Source organism: Nematolebias whitei, chromosome 9, assembly GCF_014905685.2.
Source record: "Nematolebias whitei isolate Nwh7 chromosome 9, NemWhi1, whole genome shotgun sequence".
Lineage (NCBI taxonomy): Eukaryota > Metazoa > Chordata > Actinopteri > Cyprinodontiformes > Rivulidae > Nematolebias > Nematolebias whitei.
The window spans coordinates 4,380,977-4,406,027 of NC_056506.1; the positions used below are offsets into that span (position 1 = coordinate 4,380,977).

Sequence of the window (25,051 nt, forward strand, 5' to 3'; positions counted from 1 at the left end):
TATTATTATTATTATTATTATTATTATTATTATTATTATTATTATTAAAAGAGAGTGCAGCTAATGAAGAAACCAGCCACTAGGGAGCACAAGCCAGTGTATATCTTGTGCTGGTCCCAAGCCCGGGTAAATGGTGAGGTTTGTGTCAGGAATGGCATCCAATGTAAAACACTTTTGCCAAAACAATAATGCAAGTTCATCAAAGTGAAACCATACCGGATCGGTCGAGGCCCGGGTTAACAATGACCGCCACTGGTGCTGTTCACAAACAGGGTGCTGGCGGAAATTGTGCTACTGTTAGTGGAAGACCATGAGGAGGGAAACATGTCAGGAGACAGAAGGAGAAGAGTAAAGTGAAGAATGTAGGACTGAGGATTGCAACTCTAAATGTGGGGACAATGACAGGCAAAGGTAGAGAGCTGGCTGACATGATGCAGACAAGGAAGGTAGATGTTTTATGTGTCCAAGAGACCAAGTGGAAGGGCAGCAAGGCTCGCAGCATTGGAGCAGGGTTCAAACTGTTTTACCATGGTGTGGATAGAAGGAGAAAGGGGGTAGGGGTGGTCCTAAAGGAGGAGTTGGCAAAGAATGTAGTAGAGGTGAAGAGAGTGTCAGATAGGGTGATGTGCCTGAAGGTAGAAGTAGAAGGTCTGATGCTAAACATAGTTAGTGGTTATGCTCCACAGGTTGGATGTGATGAGGAGGAGAAAGATACATTTTGGAAAGCTCTGGAAGAAGTGATAGAGAGTATTCCCAGGGAGAAGAGAGTGGTGATCGGAGCAGACCTGAATGGACATGTTGGTGAAGGAAACAGAGGGGATGAGGAAGTGATGGGTAGGTTTGGTGTCAAGGAAAGAAACCAGGAAGGACATACGGTGGTGGATTTTGCCAAGAGAATGGAAATGGCTATAGTCAATACCTATTTCCAAAAGAGGGAGGAACATAAAGTGACCTATAAGAGTGGAGGAAGGAGTACGCCGGTCGACTACATTCTGTGTAGAAGAGGAAACCTGTGGGAGATTGGAGACTGTAAGGTTGTGGCAGGGGAGAGCGTGGCCAGACAGCATCGGATGGTTGTGTGTAGAATGACTGTTGTTGTGAAGAAGAGAAAAAGAGTAAAATCAGAGGAGAAGACCAAATGGTGGAAGATGAAGAAGGAAGAACGTTGTGAGAAATTCAGAGAGGAGCTGTTAAAGGCTCTGGGTAGTAAGAAAGAGCTTCCAAATGACTGGGCTACTACAGCAGCATTAATTAGAGAGACAGGTAGGAAGGTACTTGGTGTGTCATCTGGACAGAGAATGGATGATAAGGAAACCTGGTGTTGGAATAATGAAGTGCAGGATGCCATTCAAAGAAAGAGATTAGCCGAGAAGAAATATGACAGTGAGAGGACTGAAGAGAGGAGACAGGAATATAAGGAGATGGGACGTTGAGCAAAGAGGGAAGTAACTAAGGCAAAGCAGAGGGCGTATGATGAGTTGTATCGGAGACTGAACACTAAAGAGGGCGAGAAGGGCTTGTACCGATTGGCAAGACAGAGGGATCAGGCTGGAAAGGATGTGCAGCAGGTTAGGCTTATTAAAGATAGGAATAGTAATGTTCTAACAAGTGAGGAGAGTCTGACGGGAAGATGGAAGGAGTACTTTGAGGAGCTAATGAATGAAGAGAATGAAAGAGAAAGAAGAGTAGAGGTCATAGAAACTGTGGACCAGGAAGTGGGAAAGATTAGTGAGGGTGAAGTCCAGAAAGCTCTGAAAAGAATGAAGAAGGGAAAGGCAGTAGGACCTGATGACATACCAGTGGAGGTTTGGAAATGTCTTGGAGAGATGGCAGTGAGGTTTTTGACTAAAATATTCAATGGCATATTTGAGGGTGAGAAAATGCTTCAGGAAGGGAGAAGAAGTGTGTTGGTGCCCATTTTTAAGAACAAGGGTGATGTACAGAGTTGTAGCAACTACAGGGGAATTAAGTTGATGAGCACACGATGAAGATCTGGGAAAGGGTTGCGGAAGCAAGACTTAGATGAGAGGTGACTATCTGTGAGCAGCAGTATGGTTTCATGCCAAAAAAGAGCACCACAGATGTCATCTTTTCTTTGAGAATGCTGATGGAGAAGTACAGAGAGGGTCAGAAAGAACTCCATTGTGACTTTGTGGATTTAGAAAAAGCATATGACAGAGTGCCGAGGGAGGAGGTGTGGTATTGCATGAGGAAATCTGCAGTGGCAGAAAAGTATGTTAGACTGGTACAGGACATGTATAAGGACAGCAGGACAGTGGTGAGATGTGCTGTAGGAGTGACGGATAGCTTCAAGGTGGAGGTGGGATTGCATCGAGGATCGGCTTTGAGCCCCTTCTTGTTTGCTCTGGTGATGGACCGACTAACAGATGAGGTCAGGAAAGAATCCCCATGGACGATGATGTTTGCAGATGACATTGTGATCTGTGGTGAGAACAGGGAACAGGTAGAAGAGAACTTGGAGACGTGGAGGTATGCACTTGAAAGAAGAGGAATGAAAGTCAGCCGTTGTAAGACAGAGTACATGTGTGTAAATGAGAGGGAGGCTGGTGGAGCAGTGAGGCTACAAGGAGCAGAGGTCACAAAGGTGCAGGACTTCAAGTACTTGGGGTCCACTGTCCAGGGAAATGGGGAATGTGGTAAAGAAGTGAAAAAGAGAGTCCAGACAGGATGGAGTGGATGGAGAAAAGTTTCAGGAGTGATTTGTGACAAAAGGGTGTCAACAAATGTCAAAGGAAAAGTTTACAAGACAGTGGTGAGACCAGCTATATTGTATGGTCTGGAGACAGTGGCATTGACAAAAAGACAGGAGAAAGAACTGGAGGTGGCAGAAATGAAGATGCTAAGGTTTTCCTTAGGAGTGGCAAGGCTGGATAAGATTAGGAATGAGATAATCAGAGGTACAGCACAGGTTGAACAACTGGGAGATATAGTTAGGGAGGCCAGACTGAGATGGATTGGACATGTCAAGAGGAGGGACCGTGGGTATATTGGTAGAAGGGAGGGCTGAGTACCGAACCGAGGTTCTTTTATGGCACCGACCGAACTTCACCAGTCGGTGTATGTATTGAAACGTCACTCTTCTTTCGGTGTCAAGTTTCGGTATTGGCTGTAACATGTCACGTGGTTTCAGCATGCAGACAGGCAAAACACCAGACATATAACAAACAGACTTCACCCAGATTACATCCAGAGCTGTATAGAGCTGCCGTACGTAATCTATGTATAATTATGTCTATGGTGCTGGTGACGCCCACAGACGGGTTCACGTGTGCAGCGTGTGTTGTCGAACGGCTTCGACAACACACGCTGCAGAAAGTTGTTCCATGTTTTTCTGCGAGGAGAGAAGAGTTCATTAGCCTCCCCCCTCCTCCTTCTCCTCTCACCATTAAAGTCAGCCTGTGAGTAGAGCCTGAACGTCCTGATTCATTATCTCCATGACCGGACTCTTCATCAAAGAACTCGAGGACGTCTCTGTGTCTATGCTTCAGCTGGTGAGTTTACGTTTGTTAGCGTAACTGCAGCTTAACACGTACATCGCAGTGAAATAAATATGATCCATCCATTATCTTTACCCGTTTATTACATTTTGGGTCACGGGGGTCGCTGGTGCCCATGTCCAGCAATCACTGTGCGAGGGGCGGGGTACACCCTGGACGGGTCGCAAGTCCATCACAGGGCATAAATATGATCCATGTAACGCTAACTTTAACATATTAGTGTGTAAATTTATTTTATCTACGTAGCTAGCTAAACTCAGAAGCTAACTAAAGATTGACAGTAACATAAATCTTAGCTTGTAAAACTGCTCATCCTTCCAGTCAGCTGCTTAAACAGTTTACTAATGTTCACTGTTTATGTTAATGTTCTCCTCACAGAGGTGCAGATGTCTGCATCAACCCTACCTCATTGAATCTAGTGACCTGCTGGTGGGATGTGAGGGACAATATGTCAAACTGACAACCAGGTATCTGTGTGTGCAACAATCATCATCTACAGCGTCGGAGTGAACATTTTCTACTGCTGGAGACACCATCAGCCAGGAGCATCTTGTTTGTGTCCAGAGAAAAAAGACATGTTGATCTTTCTGAAGAAAAACTGTTCAGTGAAAAGGTCCTCAGTGTGTAGCAGTGAACATTAGACACTGACGTGTCACTGGTTTGCAACTGGTCTTTTGACCTGGAAATTATTTGTTTGTTTTTATGTAAGAAAACTGCTTGGAATAGAAAAATACCAAAGTTAAAAAATAAAACTCACAATTTGTACTGTAATGTGTAACATAATTTTATTCTTGTTAGAATTAATAGTAATTACAAAATTGGTACAGAAAAAAGAACCGTCCAGGAACCAACACCGAAGTGAAGGTACTGACACCGGTACCGATACCGATTTTTTTTAGAAAGGTACCCAGCCCTAGTAGAAGGATGTTAGAAATGCAGCTGCCAGGAAAAAGACAAAGAGGAAGGCCAAAGAGGAGATATTGATGCAGTTAGAGATAACATGAATATAGTTGGAGTGAGGACAGAGGATACAGAGGACAGAGTGAGGTGGAGGAGGATGACTCGCTGTGGCGACCCCTGAAGGGGGAAAAGCTGAATGAAGAAGAAGAAGAAAGAATAAGTGCAGCTAATGAAGCTAAGGCTAATGTAGCTAATGCTAACATAGCAGTGACGGGTAGCTCAGATGAAACGCAGGAGGCCCCGACCAACCGTGATATTCTCAAAGCAATCAGCTTTCTGAAAGAAGGCACGAACAAACAATCTACTGACACGCTGAAAGCAATTAAGGAAATCAAAGGGGATATATCCAACAATTTTCAGTCAGGTCATCTGGACAGTTTCTTTTTTTGCTGAAACATTTCACCTTCCATCCGGAAGGCTTCATCAGTCAAGGAAACACACAACACAAAACGGATTCTTCCCTCAAACAGCTTACTTCAAAGTGGAACAAACCAGTTATGTTGGTACTAAGATAGTGTCTTTGGCACGCCCCCTCCTCTGAAGCCAGCCCTCTTCCTTGTTGACAGTCTTCAAACGTTTTGGAATTGAACTTTTGGAAATTGTTGGATTGTATACCTGGATTATTGGGCATGGACTTTTTTTTGGGATTTGAACCTGTTTGAAATGACTGTCGACAAGGAAGAGGGCCGACACGAGAGGAGGGGGCGTGCCAAAGATACCATTTTAGCACCAATATAACTGGTTTGTTCCACTTTGGAGTAAGCTGTTTGGGGGAAGAATCAGTTTTGTGTTGTATGTTTCCTTGACTGATGAAGCCTTCTTGATGGAAGGTGAAACGTTTCAGCAAAAAAAAAGAAACTGTCCAGATGACCTGACTGAAAATTGTTGGATTGTATACCTGGATTATTGAGCATGGACTTTTTTGGTTTTGAACCAGTTTGACATGACTGTCGACAAGGAAGTGGACCGGCAGCAGAGGAGGGAGCATACCAAAGACACCAACTTAGCACCAACATAACTGGTTTGTTCCACTTTGGAGTAAGCTATTTGGGGGAAGAATCAGTTTTGTGTTGTGTGTTTCCTTGACTGTGACTTGACTTGACTGTGCCACCGGGGGTGGCCAGTGGTGGCCGGGTTCCATCATTACTCCCAGTGGTAGATAAATTTCTCCCTGCACTCTCCAGGATCTGTCACTTGTTTCAGACAATAGAAAAAAAAATCTCCCTCGGTTATTCTCTACAGTGTAACTCCTACCCACTTGAATATGTTGCAGCCCCCAAAAAAAGTCTTGCTAGCTTGTTCAGTTTCAGTCAAAAAAAAAAACTAATTTCAAAAACTACAAACATTCACTATTCAAATCCCTCACGATGGGGTACATTGGCGTACCGCTTGTTCTACTTAGTAATTGACTAAATTAGTTCAGGTACGACCAATTGTTGTTACATTTAAATTTTTTTTTTAATTGGCCAATATCTGCTTGTTAAAAATTGGTCAACCAATTTTTGGATCTATCTCTACCTTCTATTTAGTTTTGGGTTCTGTTTGTGATACTGCTAGAACCACTGGGAGCAGAGCGAAACACCTGAGCCAGAACCAAACAGCGTTTTAGGGACTGATCTTATTTTGGGGAAAGGAACCTTTCTGAAGGTTGGATCTCTGTGTCCAGGTTCCATTTGCTCGCTCGGAGACACACCTCAGTGAGCTCCTGGATCAGGTGTGCAACAGCATGAGCGACTACGCCCTATACACGGACCCAGACACCCAGAGCCGGCAGTACAGGAGGTTTGCTCCCAGAAGCAGTGAGGCCATGGGGGACTTCCCAGACTTTAAACAGTTCCATTTTGATGGGCCCGAGGCGTCTGATGCCCTGAAGTTTGCAGTGAGTACACCCCCACATCCCTGAACTGTTTGGGACGTTTGGACCTGTGTGTTTACATCTTTACCTGTGCTGGGTGAAAGGTTTTACTGTCTTTAGTGTTTCTCTGAACCAGCTGCAACTTTGCAGCATTAAATTTGACAGCAAACTTAAATAGTTTGTCTTTTGAATAAAGTGTGTTTAAGTTTCAGTGATATTTTAGTCAACTGCAACCTGTTTGTTTAGAGTTTGGTTTTAAATTTCCAAATGGTTTTTTCACTAATTCTACAGTAAATTTAGTTGAATAAAATATGAAATATAAGGATTATGTATTCTTAACGTTACAAAATAACATTGATAAGCATAAACATGAACAATTTCAGCTCCTTAACTTGGTTCTTGCTCATCACTCTAGAGCAGGGGTCGGCAACCTGCGGCTCTTTCATTATTATACTGCAGCTCTGCATGGCTTGGGAAAATAAATTACAAGTATTTAATTGAAGTGTATATTATTTGTGTTAGTTTTTCTAAATTGTAGTTCTAAATTGGAAGATTATTGTGATCTTGAAAAAAATAAATGAAATTATATTTTATTATTTTTCGTTGCTCAAAATAAGCATCACACTCACAGAAACTGGCACCGGATAGAAAACTGCTGACGTTTCACTGCATTCTGCACCAAGAGGCACTGTGCACACAAACTTTTCCTCCAGAATGCACAGAGGTCATGAATGTTGTCATTCAGACTATCAATAAAATAATGGCAAAAGGTTTAAATCAAGTCAAGTCAACTTTATTTATAGAGCACATTTAAAACAGAACCTGTTATCAAAGTGCTTAACAACAACAACAACAACAACAACAACAACAACAACAACAATCAATCAATTAATAAATTAAAGAGAAAAATATATAAACACATATATACAATACGCTAATAATGATATTAACTGAAAAATTAATAAAAAGCATTTAAAACATAGGGGCAGCACGGTGGCGCAACTGGTAGAGCTGCTGCCTCTCAGCAAGCAGGTCCTTGGTTCAAACCCCGGTCCAGGGGCCTTCTGGGTGGAGTTTGCATGTTCTCTCCGTGCATGCGTGGGTTTTTTCCGGGTACTCCGGTTTCCTCCCACAGACCAAAAACATGCATGTTAGGCTGATTGGTAACTCTAAATTGTCCCTAGGTGTGAGTGAGAGAGTGAATGGTTGTTTGTCTCGTTTGTCTCTATGTGGCCCTGTGATGGACTGGTGACTCGTCCAGGGTGTACCCCGCCCTTCACACAGTGATTGCTGGACATGGGCACCAGCGACCCCCGTGACCCAAAATGGAATAAGCGGGTAAAGATAATGGATGGATGGATGGATTTAAAACATAGGGTCACAGATAAAAAAAAAACTAGATCAATTTACACTGTATGAAATGCCTGAGAGAACTGATGTGTTTTTAGCAGGGATTTGAAGTGAGGAAGGGAGGTGGCCTGCCTGATGTTGGGGGGCAAGTTGTTCCAGAGTTTGGGGCCCATGACTGAAAAAGCCCGATCTCTTCTGAGCTTCAGTCTTGTTTTTGGAACAGCCAAAAGCAGCTGATCGGATGATCTCAGGGCCCGAGAGGGAATGTAAGGTTCCAGAAGCTCAGAGAGGTAAAGGGGTACGAGGCCATTTAGGCATTTGAAGGTCAACAAAAGAATTTTAAAAACTATCCTTGTACGAACAGGGAGCCAGTGAAGGGAGGACAGAACTGGTGTAATATGTTCAGACCTACGAGTTCCGGTTAAAAGCCGAGCAGCAGCATTCTGGACGAGCTGAAGACGTGAGATGGAGGCCTGGCTGATCCCAGCATACAGTGCATTGCAATTGTCCAATCGGGTCGTGACAAAGGCGTGGACTAGTTTCTCAAGGTCAGGTCTGGACAACACTGGCTTGAGCTTAGCTACCTGTCTGAGTTGGAAGAAGCTTTTCTGCAGAACAGAGTTAATTTGTTTGTCAAACTTGAAATCAAAGTCTAAAACCATCCCGAGATTTTTTATCAGACTGCTTCAGATATGGCTGAAGAGAGTCCAGGTTGACAGGATCAGTGGTGGCAGTTGAGCTAGGGCTAAAAACAATGACTTTGGTCTTGTCATTGTTAAAACTTGAGAAATTTGAAGCCATCCAGGCCTTAATGTCATCCAGACATTTTAACAGCCGGTGAATGGAGCAAACACTTGCTGGTTTCACAGGCAGGTAGATCTGGCAGTCATCAGCATAGCAATGGAATGAAAGCCCATGTTTCCTCAGGATGGACCCCAGTGGGAGCAAATAAAGTGAGAACAGAAGGGGTCCAAGAATTGAACCCTGTGGGACCCCGCAAGAAAGAGGTAATGAGGCGGATACATTATTACCAACCTTGACACAGAAACTCCTACCACTCAGGTATGAGCAGAACCATTCTAATGCAGCACCTGTGATCCCAACCCACTGTTCCAGCCGGGATATAAGGATACTGTGGTCAATAGTATCAAAAGCAGCAGTAAGGTCCAATCGGTCCAAATCACTGTCAGTTCTGTTTGTTACTGGATGAGGCAGAGAGCACATCCTTTGACCTCCTACTGCATAACAGAGTCCGCTGGCTGTCAGAGGGGAGAGGAGCTGAAACACTTTGCTGCATGTCTGGAAGAGGTGAAAACTTTCATGAGCAGCGAAGGGCTGCACTTCATGGTGTATATGACAGTGAACCTGAACACGCTGAGTACAACTCTTCAGAGGAGAGGAGGCACAGTGCTATACATGATGGAGGAGGTGTCAGTGTTTGAGCGCAAACTGACAGTTTAAGCCAGAGATTTACAGAGAGGCACACTGTCTCACTTCCCATCTTTAAGGGAGTTCAAACAAGCTCACGAGGTGAGATGCAGATGCAGGTAATGCAGAGTATTTGCAGTCTGCAGCCACCACAATGCAAGAATCGTTTGGGAAATGATTTAATGTGTTCAGAGAGGAAGAAACCACATTGTCATTCCCCGTCATTCCCCTGAGCATCGATTCATCCCTGTTCAACGTGACTGTATCTGCAGGTGTAAGTCAGCCTGGTCTGGACCTGGAGCTGGCTGACATAGCCGACAAATGCCCCTTTTCCACGGTTACAGCGCAGATCAGGCTCAGGTCAGCTCAGATCAGCTCGTGTGTTGTCGCATTTCCATTTACACTTCTGGACCAGTTACGTAGGTGGGGTCCAAAATCCAACTCGTCTTACCACCTGGTGGCGTTAGTGCTCCTTTAAGCTATTTACTAGCCACCACTAAACATTAGAAGTAGGAATGCACAATATTGGATTTTTGGCCGATAGCCGATATGCCGATATGTTAAAACTTATTTGTCTGATAACCGATGCAGATACCGATATTTTATATATGTTCCTTTTTTCCTTTAGTTTTTGTGTATCCATTGTACCGTAAGGCTAATCATGCTAACGGGGCTAACACGATGTCCAAATGTCTGTGGTAAAACTCACCCAACAAGTTGTGCTATCGGCTATTAGCTTCTCAATGACGTCGGAAATGATGGCTTGCAACTCGGGTAAAGTTACGTCTGAAAAATATCTCTGACTTTGGACGATGTAGAGAGAGGCTTAACGTAGTTCATAAATCTTCGGAATCCGCCATCCTCACCAATGAAAAATAAAACTTCCACACCGCCGACATTTAGAATTTTTCAGACTATGCTGTGAGATCTGCTAGGCACGTGTGACGTCATCATGTTGCGCTGCCACTGCAAGCAAAAACAGCGACATTTATATCGGTGAGTTATTTTAATGGAATGGCCGATGTCTGATATTGAAATTTAACGCTAGTATTGGCCAATACCATGGCGATAATATCGTGCATCCCTAATTAGAAGAAGAACACCCTAAAGGTTTTGCTACAGGATGTTGTGGAAGAGATGTCAGAGATGCTCTAATGGAGTACCTCATGAGCTGTAACTTTTAAACCTAATTTATAATCCTACCTTATTGCCTTCCCTGCTGCTTTAAACCCATGTATTTTCCATTTTAGTATAGATTTTTACAATAAAGATTTATTTAAAAACATCTTCACTTTTATTATTTACAGATATGCACAAGGCTCTTGTTAAAATTGCAAAACATCACACTGTGCTGTAATCTTTGAAACTGCTTTTAAGCAGCTTTTAATAAGCTACAGACTTGAAAACAGTTTGGTAAAAATTTGTCCTTAAATGTTAAAGATTTGTGTTTCATTAAATTTAAAAACATAAAAGTATTACTTATTAAATAGTCAGTTGGTCTGCGAATGCCTTAGGCTCCTCCTAGAAGGGCTGAAGAGGTGGCTGTTGATGTCTGTGCCTCCCTGGTAAAGCTGCTGCCCCCGCGACCCAGAAGCAGAAGATAATGGATGGATGGATGATGGAAGGATGGATGGATGGATGGATGGATGGATGGTGAAGGAGGAGACCATCAAACACAGCAGGAGGGGTCATTTTAGTTGAACACCTGCCTGTTTGCTTCAGATCAGCTGTTCAAATCTCTACAGGTTCAAATAAAAGGTGCACCAGGGCTTTCAGCTGAATCTCTTGGGCCACAGTTGGATGGCCGATAACTGATAACTGATCACTGATAACTGTCCTTTCAGAATTTTTGAATGTTTTTGTCTTGGCTTCATCCTAGAACCAAAAAATGTATAACGTAATAACCGTTGAGCAGATTCTGGCAATCTTTTCTTAGGATTCATTAAAGATCAAATGCAATTGGAAAATTTGGTTAAAATTTGTCCTTAAATGTTAAAGGTTTGTGTTTCATCAAATTTATAAACATAAAAGTACTACATATTAATTACCATACATTTATCTATCAAAATCTAGATGTTTCGCCCTAGATGTCGCTGCGGTACTACTGTTAATATCATGGAGAAAGTTCATATAAGATGTTGTTTTTTTAAAGCGCTTTGTTTTCTGTTTTCAAAATTTTTCATAGCACTTATGGGAGCAAAGAATTAATATTATTTGATATTTAAGAGAAAGTAAACCAGCAAACTTGATAAACCTAAGTTTAAGATGACGGTGACGTCACTTCCGGTTCCAAAAAGATAGTTAAAACGGTTAATATAACGGACCAGATATTGAGCCGATGAAGAACAGTTAAGAAGCAAATTAAGCGTTTTCAAGTTCACCGATTGGTCCACTTGCAGGCCAGAGTGGTATGTTTGTTTTATGTTTTGTAAATTAAATTCTTTGTATAAGCTAAGACAAGTAAGGTAATATTTTGTATATCATCTGTGCGTTATCAGTTCTATGGTGTACTTGTCGTGAAAAGTGGCATGAAGACTAAAGATACAAGACCACAGTAAACATCAGTTTAAAGAACCTGAGAAAGTGCAACCCAAAGACCCCTTATGATGAACAATATCAATGGAAAAAATGTTCCCTTGCCCGGACAGGGGTCACCGGGGCCCCACTCTGGAGCCAGGCCTGGAGGTGGGGCACATTGGCGACCACCTAGTGGACGGGCTTTTACCCATGGAGCCCGGCTGGGTACAGCCCGAAGAGGAGATGTGGATCCCCCTTCCCATGGGCTCACCACCTGTGAGACGGGCCAAAGGGGTCGGGTGCAATGTGGGATGGGTGGTGGCCGAGGGCGGGGACCCTGGCGGTCTGATCCTCGGCTACAGAAGCTGGCTATTGGGACGTGGAATGTCACCTCTCTGGTGGGGAAGGAGCCTGAACTTGTGTGTGAGGTTGAAAGGTTCCGGCTAGAAATAGTCGGACTCACCTCAACGCATGGCTCTGGCTCTGGAACCAGTTTCCTTGAGAGGGGTTGGACAATCTTCCACTCTGGAGTTGCCTCTGGTGAGAGGCACCGAGCAGGAATGGGCATACTTGTTGCCCTCCATCTTGGTGCCTGTATGTTGGGGTTCACCCCGGTGAACAAGAGTGTAGCCTACCTCCACCTACATGTGGGAGGATGGGATCTGACTGTTGTTTGTGCTTATGCGCCAAGCAGCAGCTCAGATTACCCACCATTTTTGGAGTCTTTGGAGGGGTACTGGAGAGTGTGCCTCCTGGGGACTCCCTTGTTCTACTGGGGGACTTCAACGCTCACGTGGGCAATGAAAGTGAAACCTGGAGGGGTGTGGTTGGGATGAACGGCCCCCCCTAATTTGAACCCGAGTGGTGTTCTGTTATTGGACTTCTGTGCTCGTCATGGATTGTCCATAACGAACACCATGTTCAAGCATAAGTGTGTCCATATGTGTTCTTGGCACCAGGACACCCTAGGCCGCAGTTCAATGATCGACTTTGTTGTCATCTCATCTGATCTGCGGCCGCATGTCTTGGACACTTCGGTGAAGAGAGGGGTGGAGCTGTCCACTGCCCACTACCTGGTGGTGAGTTGTCTCCGATAGTGGGGGAGGATTCCTGTCAGACCTGGCAGACCCAAACGTATTGTGGGGGTCTGCTGGGAACATCTGGCAGAGTCTCCCATGAGACAGAGCTTTAACTCCCACCTCCGGGAGAGCTTCGAACATGTTCCGGGGGAGGCGGGGGACATTGAGTCCGAGTGGGCCATATTCCACGCCTCTATTGTTGAGGCGGCTTATCAGAGCTGTGGCTGCAAGGTTGTCGGTGCTTGTCACAGCGGTAACCCTCAAACCCAGTGGTGGACACCAGCAGTGAGGGATGTTGTCAGGCTGAAGAAGGAGTCCTATTGGGCCTTTTTGGCCTGTGGGACCCCGGAAGCAGCTGATGGGTAATAGGAGTCCAAGCGGCATGCGGCTTGGGTGGTCGCTGAGGCAAAAATTCAGACGTGGGAGGAGTTGGGATAATGACTTCTGTATGGCGTTGAGGCATTTTTGGTCCACCATCCGGCATCTCAGGGGAAAGCGGTACACCACCAACACTATTTATAGTGGAGGTGATGTGCTACGGACCTTAACTCGGGATGTTGTTGGGTAGGTGGGCGGAATACTTGAAGACCTCCTCAATCTCACTCGCACGTCTTCCTCTGAGAAAGCGGAGCCTGGGGAATTTGGGTCGGGCTCTCCAATCTCTGATGCTGAGGTCACTGACGTGATTAAAAAGCTCCTCAGTGCCAGGGCCCCAGGGGTGGATGAGATTCACCTGGAGTGCCTTAAGGCTTTCGATGTTGTGGGGTTGTGTTGGCTTACACGACTCTGCAATATTGCATGGACATTGGGTGCAGTTCCCCTGGATTGGCAGACTGGGGTTGTGGTCCCCCTATTCATAAAAGAGGGACCGTAGAGTGGGTTCCAACTAGAGGGGGATCACACTCTTAAGCCTCCCTAGTAAGGTCTATTAGGGGATTCTGGAGAGGAGGGTCCGTCAGATAGTCAAACCTCGGATTCAGGAGGAGCAGTGCAGTTTTTGTCCTGGTCTTAGAAAACTGGACCAGCTCTACACCATAAGCAGGGTCCTGGAGGGTGCGTGGGAGTTTGCCCAATCAGTCTACATGTGCTTTGTGGACTTGGAGAAGGCATTTGACCGTGTCCCTTGGGGAGCCCTGTGGGGGGTACTCCAGGAGTATGGGGTACCAGGCCCTTTGATACGGGCTGTTAGGTCCCTGTACGACCGGTGTCAGAGCTTGGTCCGCATTGCCGGCAGTAAGTTGGGCTTGTTCCCAGTGAGAGTTGGACTCTGCCAAGGTTGTCCTTTGTCACTGATTCTGTTCATAACTTTTATGGACAGAATTTCTAGGCGCAGCCAAGGTGTTGAGGGGATCCGTTTTGGTGGCCTTAGGATCACTTCTCTGTTTTTTGCAGATGATGTGGTCCTATTGACTTCATCAGATCGTGATCTACAACTTTTGCTGGAGCGGTTTGCAGCAGAGTGTGACGCGGCCAGGATAAGGATCAGTTTGGGCGGCTGTGGCTGAGTGGTTAGAGCAGTCGTCCTCCAATGCGAAAGTTGGGGGTTCGAATCCACCAGCAGTCACATGTCGAAGTGTCCCTGGCAAGACACTGAACCCATCATAGCCTCTGATGTGTACCGGTGTCTGAATGTGATCTAAAGCACTGATTAGTCTCATTAGAATGATTTGTTCAATTAGCTTTGTAGAGATTTAGTAGAGTGCTGAATGAATGGGTAAATGAGGACACAGATTGTAGTGTAAAGCGCTTTGAGTATCTTGAAATAAGATAGAAAGGCACTATATAAGTACAGTCCATTTACCATTTACCATAGTTCCTCCAAATCCGAAGCCATAGTCTTGAGCTGGAAAAGGGCAGAGTGCCCTCTCCGGGTCGGGGAGGAGGTCCTGCTCCAAGTGGAGGAGTTTAAGTATCTCGGGGTTTTGTTCACAAATGAGGAAAAAAATGGAGCGTGAGATCGATAGGCGGATAGGTGCAGCATCTGCAGTGAAGCGGGCGATGTATTGGTCTGTCATGGTGAAGAGACAGCTGAGTCAAAAGGCGAAGCTCTCAATTTACCGGTCGATCTACGTTCCTACCCTCATCTATGGTCATGAGCTTTGGTTGTGACCGAAAGAACGAAATCACGGATACAGGCGGCCAAAATGAGTTTTCTCCGTAGGATGTCTGGGCTCTCCCTTAGAGATAGGGTGAGAAACTCAGTCATCCGGGAAGGACTCAGAATAGAGCTGCTGCTTTTCCATATCAAGAGGAGCCAACTGAGGTGGCTCGGGCATCTGGTTAGGATGCCTCCTGGACGCCTCCCTGGTAACGTGTTCCGGGCACGTCCCACTGGGAGGAGACCCAGAGGAAGACCCTAGACATGCTGGAGGGACTGTGTTTCTCAGCTGGCCTGAGAATGCCTTGAGATACACCTGGAGGAGCTGGCCCAAGTGGCTGGGGAGAGGGATATCCGGGGATGGGTCGCGGAGGTACAGTGCCTTGCGAAAGTATTTGGCCCCCTTGAAATTTTCAACTTTTTGCCACATTTCAGGCTACAAACATTAAGATATAAATTTTTAATATTTTGTGAAGAATCAACAAGTGGAACATAATCGTGAAGTGGAATTAAATTTATTGGATGTGTCAAATTTTTTAACAAATAAAAAACTTAAAAGTGGGGCGTGCAATTTTATTCGGCCCCCTTGCGTTAATACTTTGTAGCGTCGCCTTTTGCTGCGATTACAGCTGCAAGTCACTTGGGGTATGTCTCTATCAGTTTTGCACATCGAGAGACTGAAATTCTTGCCCATTCTTCTCTGCAAAACAGCTCGAGCTCAGTGAGGTTGGATGGAGAGCGTTTGTTAACAGCAGTTTTCAGCTCTTTCCACAGATTCTCGATTAGATTCAGGTCTGGACTTTGACTTGGCCATTCCAACACTTGGATACGTTTATTTGTGAACCATTCCATTGTAGATTTGGCTTTATGTTTTGGATCATTGTCTTGTTGGAAGATAAGTTTCATTAAAATGTCACAACACTATTAATGTATTACAGAAAATATACATACGGTAGGCAGACAATGTTATTGTAGACCAGGGTTATTCAACTAAACTGCTCAGGGGGCCACAGTTACCGGAAGCCGAGAACTCAGGGGCCGGACATCCAGCAGTTATTGTCATTAAGTAAGTTTGTTTTATGGTTTAAAATCTAGTTTTATATCTAAATTAACTCATTGGTGGGCCAAACGTTGTTTGCCTCTGGGCCTGATTTGGCCCCGGGCCGCCAGTTGAATAGCCCTGTTGTAGACCATTGCGTTAGCAGTGTTTCCCCTACCATTATACAAGCGGGCACCCCGCCCAGTCAACAGAACCGAGCGCCCCATCTACAGAACCCTACCCCCCACCCCCAACCACCTGTCGGCACTGACGTAACGCTAAACTAGTGGCTCGCAATGCAAGTGCACTAGCTAAAAAGCTAAAGGCAGCCTCTTCTTTCATGCTGAACCCTCACGCTGGACGCACCCTCACCACTCGAAAACTGTCGGTACAAACAGTGCATGGCTCAGATGTGCATCTGTCTCTCTCCCCCGCTGACCCCCCCCCCCCAAAAAAAAAAAACCCCACAAACCAACAAAAAACTGTTGGTTCACACAGCATGCGGCTGAGATATGTCTCTGTCTCTCTCCTCTCACACACTCTGCTCTAAAACTGTCAGTAAAACAGCACGAGGCTGTCTCTGTGTCCCCAAAACTGTTGGTTTAAACAACGCACTGCGCAGCTTAGGACCAGTCTCCATTCCCCCCCGCCGACAAAAATCACCGACGAGATGAGCGCCCTGCCATGGCAAGTTATTTAGGGGAAACACTGCGTTAGGTAATACATTCAGCAAGTACTTTTACTTTTAATATTTTAATTATTTTTAAAAGCAAGTAGGTAACACTTTATTTGAAGTGGTGTTCATAAAACTGACATGACACTGTCATAAACATGACATAACACCTGTCATGAACATGAACGAGTCTTAATTACAACAGTCATAAACATTCATAAAGTGTCATTCGGTAAATTATGACACCTTTATTGCAAAGTTGACATTGTTTAAAATGTAAAGTTGTCATAACAAAGACATTTTTCTCTTGGTAACTCTCAAGTTGCCATGACAAAGACATTTTAAACAATGTCAATTTTGTATTAAAGCTGTCATAATTTACCAAATGACACTTAATGACAACGGTCAAACATTCAAAAAGACTTGTTCATGTTCATGACAGGGGTTATGTCCTGTTTATGACAGTGTCATGGCAGTCTTATGCACACCCCTTCAAATAGTGTTACCAGCATTTACTCAAGTAAAAACATTAATGTTGTACTTCTACTTTTACTAGAGTACATTTTTGTCTGTTTATTTGTACTTTTACTTAAGTACAGTGTTGGAGTACTTTCTCCACCACTGGTTTTATCTTGCCTAGCTGTCTCAAATGATAAAAACTTATTTCAACAACTGACCTGATCTGGCTGTCTAATTTAAGTTCAGTATCCAGTTCAATCCCCATATTCCTCACTGTCAATTTGAATGTACTAGGTCAGTGAGCCTAGGTCTACAGTGGAGGACCCAACAGTACCTCCAAAAACCAACACCGCTGTCTTGGTTTGATTAAAACATAAAAAATTAAGTGCCATCTAGGTTTTTATTTCATTGACACCTACAAACTGAATCAATTGAATATGCTTGTGAATTTTTGAGACATAAATCTGTCCTCTGCATGACAGTGGAAAGAAGTGTTATGTGGGTGTCTGTGGCTAAGTGGTTAGAGCAGTCCTCCTCCAATGCAAGAGTTGGGGGTTCGAATCCACCAGCAGTCACATGCCGAAGTGTTCCTGGGCAAGACATTGAACCCCTCATTGCCTCTGATGTGTGTCCCATCGGTGTATGAATGTAATAAAGCACTGATTAGTCTCTTTAGAATAATTTCTTCAATTAGCTTTGTACAGATCTAATAGAGTGCTGTATGAGTGGGTCAATGAGGCACAGAGTGTAGTGTAAAGTGCTTTGAGTGTCTCGATAAGATAGAAGGCGCTATATAAGTACAGTCCATTTACCATTTATGTTTTCTGAGTATGGAACCAAGTGGAAGCAGATAGAAAGAAAACAAAAGGATCTGTCACTCTGCACCACCCTGGACAATCAAAATAATAGCATCTTACCTCTATTCTTCTACACATTGCAACTCCTACCCACTTGAATATCTTGCAACAAAAAACATTGTTTACTTGCATTTCTTGTTCAGTGCCAGTCCAGAAAAAATGCTTGTACTATATTGAAAACTACAAACATTCAATATTCAAATCCTTCAGCGACTGGGGACATTGGCATATTTCTATTAATTAATTTATTTATTTACAGGTTTTTGATTCTGCCCTTGTTCCACTCTGTGGTCATATCTTTAGTGATTCTGGTAAATAAAGAATAGTTTGAAATTGATTATTTAAAGAAAAGTTAATAAAAATAGCCTAGTTTTGATGGACTTGCGACCTAACCAGGATGTACCCTGCCTCTCGTAGGGTGATGGACGTGGGCACCAGTGAATCCCACGACCCGAAAAGGAAGAAGTGGGTAAAGAAAATGGATGAATGGTTTATTATTGAGACTTGCGCTACATTGAAAACCCTAAAATTATTTGGTTATTGTAGTAAAACTGACACATTATCATGTGTTTTATTTATACTCAATCTGTTTTCTTTGAAATCAGGATAAACTATGGATCTGTGAATTATTTAAATGTTATTAACAAGTTCAATTAACCAATTTTAATAAGCTTATATTGGCCACTCTTAGGCCCTATTTACACGGACACGATGGGGGGAAACGTAGGTTTTTTTGTATGTTAATTAGAGGAAAAGTTTCTCATTGACACGGTCAGATTTTGTGTTTACATGCAACCAGAGGAATCCCCCCCGCCCTCCCGAATCCGCTGTAGTTACCATGCCAGGTCATTAGATGGCGCTGTGAATTTTGTACCTTTACCTAATGCGCATGCGTGCTGCCTCGGCGCGCTCCTTTCCTGTGAGCTAATAGCTCAGCTAACAACAACTTAACAACAAGTTAAAGCTGGATTTTGGATAAGAGTGGACAAATTTGACGTCAAGCGGGACCACTTCGTCTAACAGCTCCACACCGGTCGCTGAGTGGACCAGAACTTAGTCAACGATGTTGGACTTTACTCCATGATAATCAGTTGCTGATTTACAGCAGTTAAATCAAATGTTCTTAATAATGTTTGTTTGTGTTTAATTTGATCTCACAACAACCAACTGAGATTTTATTTTTTCCTGAAAGAAGAAGAAGCTGTCCTCCACCAGGCGGACCGGTTCTGAACGAGGCTTGGCCCAGGTGCACTGCAGGAGGACATCGAAGAGAGAGAGATGTTGGATGAACTATTTTTTTAATATTCTCCTCATTTCTTTTAGTCAATCCATTGAATGTTTTAAGCTGCATTAATCAAAGGAGTGACAGCCTGAACGAGCCAGATGAACAACGTGGGACCAGATTCCAGGATGAAAACAAGAGTCCAGTTCATTAATGCAGTTTACAGTTAACGTGTTTTTTATGTGTTCAGTTTAATTATCAGTGTTTGTGTGACAATTTGTGGTGTTGAATAAATAAATAAAATAAAAATTAAACCTGATGTCTTCATTTTCAACTGTAATAACACACAATATGTTTAGCATCATTTTAATCACATAATTTGAATTACATAATGTCCAGATAGCTTCATTTAGCTCAGAGCTTCATTATATATCTCAAACTAAAGATAAATACTGTTTAATTTTATTAAACTGTTATTATTTAGCACATTTAGTATGTTATAGTGGAGCGCGACGTGTGCATGTGCCTCATTCACAGTGATATTAGAACTGGATCAGATTGTGTCTCTTCCAACACAGATGTCGGTCACAGCACCTGGAATCTGACGTAGATTAACTACGAGATTAAAAATATATTCCATCAGTCGTAGTACAGAAAGCAGTGTATCCGCCGCCATGTTGATAGAAACATAGTGTCTGTCCGTGCGTGCATGTGCGCATGTGGTTTAACACAAAGCCTCAGCGGGAGATGTTTACATTATCAGCGGGGGGTCAGAGAAAAACCTCCACTCTGGAAGGTGGGTTCAGAAACCTCCGGATTCAAAGAGGGGGGCCACTGGTGTCGTGTAGATGATCAGCAGAACCGCAGAGAGAAAGCTGCGGATGCACTCAAAATATGTGCCGTGTAAACGGCCCCTTAAAAAAAATGTATGTGTGTGTGTGTAAGTGACTGACTGACTGACTCTCCTCCTTATGTTTGTGTGTCAGTGTGAAACGGTGGTGGAGGAACTGGAGGATGATATAGTCTCTCTGTTCAGTCAGGATGGAAAGAACATGGAAGAGGAATTGTGCAACAGAGTGTCAGGTAGGTCTCATTCATTGATTCATTTGTTTTTTCTGTAGTTAGTTAGTTAATTAGTTAGTTAGTTAGTTAGTTAGTTAGTTAGTTAGTTCATTTGACATGGATAGTGCACACAAACATAGAACAGAACAAGTCTGTGACTGATGTGTTGCACAAAGAGTACAGGTCCTTCTCAAAAAATTAGCATATTGTGATAAAGGTCATTATTTTCCATAATGTAATGATAAAAATGAAACTTTCATATATTTCAGATTCATTGCACACCAATTGAAATATTTCAGGTCTTCAATTGTTTTAATACTGATGATTATGGCATACAGCTCATGAAAACCCAAAATGCCCGTCCCAAAAAATTAGCATATTTCATCCCACCAATGAAAGACAAGTGTTTTTAATACAAAAAACGCCAACCTTCAAATAATCATGTTCAGTTATGCACTCAATACTTGGTCAGGAATCCTTTTGCATGAATGACTGCTTCAATGCGGTGTGGCATGGAGGCAATCAGCCTGTGGCACTGCTGAGTTGTTATGGAGGCCCAGGATGCTTCGATAGCGGCCTTAAGCTCATCCAGAGTGTTGGGTCTTGCGTCTCTCAACTTTCTCTTCACAATATCCCACAGGTTCTCTATGGGGTTCAGGTCAGGAGAGTTGGCAGGCCAATTGAGCACAGTAATACCATGGTCTGTAAACCATTTACCAGTGGTTTTGGCACTGTGAGCAGGTGCCAGGTCGTGCTGAAAATGAAATCTTCATCTCCATAAAGCTTTTCAGCAGATGGAAGCATGAAGTGCTCCAAAATCTCCTGATAGCTAGCTGCATTGACCCTGCGCTTGATAAAACACAGTGGACCAACACCAGCAGATGACATGACACCCCAGTGACTGTGGAAACTTGACACTGGACCTCAAGCAATGGGAATTTTGTGTCTCCTCTCTTCCTCCAGACTCTGGCACCTTGATTTCAGAGTCAGAGTCAGAGAGTCAGTCAGAGTCAGAGAGTCAGAGTTTCTTTATTGTCATTCGCACCTCATGTGGTACATGTGGTGGAGCGAAATTATGTACACAGGGTCCCAGTTACATCCAACAATAAAATGTATAAGAAAAACAGTAATAACATCTAAGATATGAACTAAGAAAAACATCAACTAAATATACACTAAGCACTCATAACATAAAACATTGAACATCACCACAAACATGAACATGAGTCTGTGAGCAGATGTGCACGCATGAACACATCAACATTGAAACAGATCAGCAGCAACATGAAACAGATCAGCAGCAACATGAAACAGATCAGCAGCAACATGATATGGTTTTTCACAGTGATTATTCTAGTTAGAGATTCATGAGTCTAACAGCCTCAGGGTAGAAGCTGTTCCTCAGTCTAGTGGTTCTACACTTAATGCTCCTTAACCTCCTTCCTGAGGGGAGTGGGGCAAAAAGTGTGTGTGCTGGGTGGGTGGGGTCCTTCATGATGCAGGTGGCCCTCTTCCTGCATCTGGAGGTGTAGATGTCTGTGATGGTGTGAAGGCTGACTCCAACAGATTTCTGTGCAGCCTTCACCACTCTCTGCAAAGCTTTTCTTTCTGCAGCTGTGCAGCCTCCATGCCACACATTGATGCTCGAGCACAGGATGCTCTCCACTGCACACCTGTAGAAGGAGGTGAGGACTGAGCTTCCCAGACCAGCTCGCCTCAGCCGTCTGAGGAAGTAGAGTCTCTGATGAGCTTTCTTGATCAGGCTGGTGGTGTTGTTGCTCCAGCTGAGGTTGTCATTCATGTGTACACCCAAGTACTTGTAGCTGGAGACCACTTCCACTTTCCAAAGGAAATGCAAAATTTACTGTAATCAGAGAACACAACTTTGGACCACTCAGCAGCAGTCCCAGGTGAGATGCTTCTGACGCAGTCTCTTGTTCAAAAGTGGCTTGACCTGGGGAATGCGGCACCTGTAGCCCATTTCCTGCACACACCTGTGCACGGTGGCTCTGGATGTTTCTACTCCAGACTCAGTCCACTGCTTCCACAGGTCCCCCAAGGTCTGGAATCGGCCCTTCTCCACAATCCTCCTCAGGGTCCGGTCACCTCTTCTCGTTGTGCAGCGTTTTCTGCCACACTTTTCCCTTCCCACAGACTTCCCACTGAGGTGCCTTGATACAGCACTCTGGGAACAGCCTATTGGTTCAGCAATTTCTTTCTGTGTCTTACCCTCTTGCTTGAGGGTGTCAATGATGGCCTTCTGGACAGCAGTCAGGTCGGCAGTCTTACCCATGATTGCGGTTTTGAGTAATGAACAAGGCTGGGAGTTTTTAAAAGCCTCAGGAATCTTTTGCAGGTGTTTAGAGTTATGTCGTTGATTCAGATGTTTAGGTTAATAGCTTGTTTAGAGAACCTTTTCATGATATGCTAATTTTTTGGGACAGGCATTTTGGGTTTTCATGAGCTGTATGCCATAATCATCAGTATTAAAACAATTAAAGACCTGAAATATTTCAGTTGGTCTGCAATGAATCTGAAATATATGAAAGTTTCATTTTTATCATTACATTATGGAAAATAATGACCTTTATCACAATATGCTAATTTTTTGAGAAGGACCTGTACATGCAGTCATCAGGAAGATGGACGGAGTGCACAAAGCTGCTACTATGTAGATGAACAGATGCTGGGATATATTCATCATTTAACGCGAGTTCCTCATTTTTCTGGACTGAATAAAACGTGCATTGAATTTAAGGAAATGCAAACGTGAGACGTCATTTATATTTGACCCATCAAAATGAATGCGGTCATTTATTTACAGAATCAAATTTAACATCAAACATTTACATTAATTTGGCAAATTATGAAAATAACAATAAAGCAATCAATCAGGAAAAATCATACGGCCATGATTTTTCCGTTGCTGCACCACAGACATTTATAAAACTGTACAACTATGATCTTTTGCCCACATGAATGTGGGTGAGCATTTTACACAGACATTTCTAAATATCTGGAAGAATTTCTACTTGATAGAAAAGTTTAAAGATGGGAAGAAGTTTAGAGGGAGTTAAGATTGAATGGGAGGGGAGGAATGTTCGCCAGAACCGACACTCTCCATCAGAAGCCCAGCTCGCCTCGGTACGCTTGGTAGGAAACTTGACCCATTACCTCTCTGATGATAATCAGCAGATATGGTGTTCCGTTAACGCTACCGGTCCAGCGTCTCCTTAGAATGGCTGTTGCCCGTCAGAAGTAGTGGCGAGGCTCTGTTCGACACACATTCACCTCAGTGGAAAATGTTATAATCCCATGGAACTCGGAAGAGCTTCGTTGTCATGTCAGGAACTCCCACAGAACTCTTGAAGTCTGACAACTCTCCAACTCTGTAACTCCGTGAGTCCGTGAGTCTCTGAGGACCAGGAAGTACTGACATTTTAAAAGACTCTTTCCCGGTTCACTTTTTGGGATTTTTCATTGGTCAGAAACGACCAGAAGGGGTGTGTTTTTGTGACGTAATAGGTTAGAGACAGCGAGAATTGTTATGAGACAGCTCAGAAATGTTCTCACAGACCGAGAGGGTTCTGTTTTGGCGTGCCTAAGACACAGGTGCAAAACATCTCTATTTACGTCTGAGAGGATTCTAAAACATGACAGTTTTAACATAACAACTTGTTTTTCGTTTGACTGTAACCTTGTAAACGCACACACTTGCTCATTCAAAAGACAGAAAATCAAGAAATGCTTATTCAGGTGATTTCTTCTCTGAATGAGGAATAAAAATCATTACTTACTGTTTATGTAAAATAAAAATGAGTAGTTCTTTTCAACCTGTAAAGCATTGAGTGAACTAACACAACTTGATTATCAAAACATTTGTAAGACAGTAATGATTATAAAAAGAGAGTGTTCTTTTCACTTGAATCTTCAAGAAAGAAAGTCTCAGGATGGGTGAACCTGTATTTATGGAGTCAAATACATGAAATGACAGCTTCTGTCCCACAAGGTTCTAAAGGTCAAGAGTTTTGACCTTAGACTGGGTTCCGACGTAGGCTTAGTCCACTACAGTCCCCCCTTTGGAAATCATCACCTGTCCATGGAGATGAATTCCAACTATGGACTTACGTCGTCGATCGTCCTTGAAGCTTGATGTAATCCAGCAAAGAAACAAGAGTCAAGAGTAATCCAGCAAGGAAAACAAAAGTCAAAAGTAATCCAGCAAGGAAAACAAAAGTCAAGGTAATCCAGCAAGGAAAACAAAAGTCAAGATAATCCCACAATGTTCTTGGTAATTCCATTGTGTTGATTATAATTCCATATCGTCTCGATACTCCATTGTAGCAATGCTTTAACCCCTTGGAAACAGAGTCTGTAATCCACTGGAAAAAGTCATATAATCCACAATGGTAAATCCACAACGATTGGAAATGTTGATTAATCAGCATACAGAGGGGTACCCTTGGATTGAACTGAAGAAGCGGCCATCGGATGAAGAGTGGAGACCAACGTCAGGATTGCAGGTCGCCTCCAGCGAAGGTCGTCTCCAGCGACGTCCAGCCCGTGCCGTTCTGGTTCAATGTGTCATGCAATTATGTGGTTTAAAGTGGGCTTATGAAGGGGATTTTACATAAGGCCTTAAACTATATGCACCTGGTGTGTAAGCTATTATGGTTGGGAACAACTACAACTACCAGTTAAGGGGTGGAGCATGCTGAAAAGGGTAACTACAGGGGTTTAAGCCTATAGAAAAGGTTTCCAAACTATTTTTCCATTTCTAACTTGGGTTAAGTTAGCTTTACATGGCAAAATATAGTTTGGTTCAAATGTCTGTTGTCTTTTAGACGAACGACTTGAGATTGGGTGTTTGGTTTTCCCATACATGTTTTGGAAGTCTATGGCGAGACTTATCAAAAAGAATTAGCTATCCCCCC

General features: G+C 43.5%; 1 protein-coding gene across 1 annotated transcript in view; it reads left to right on the top strand.

Moving 5' to 3' along the window:
• cnpy1 (canopy FGF signaling regulator 1) overlaps positions 1-25,051 on the top strand; it is a 179,017-nt gene that overhangs the window by 89,280 nt on the left and 64,686 nt on the right. The window contains exons 3-4 of the mRNA XM_037682058.1: positions 6,145-6,357; positions 20,042-20,138. Of these exons, the coding sequence (XP_037537986.1) occupies positions 6,145-6,357; positions 20,042-20,138 (310 nt within the window). The remainder of the gene's footprint in view (positions 1-6,144; positions 6,358-20,041; positions 20,139-25,051) is intronic.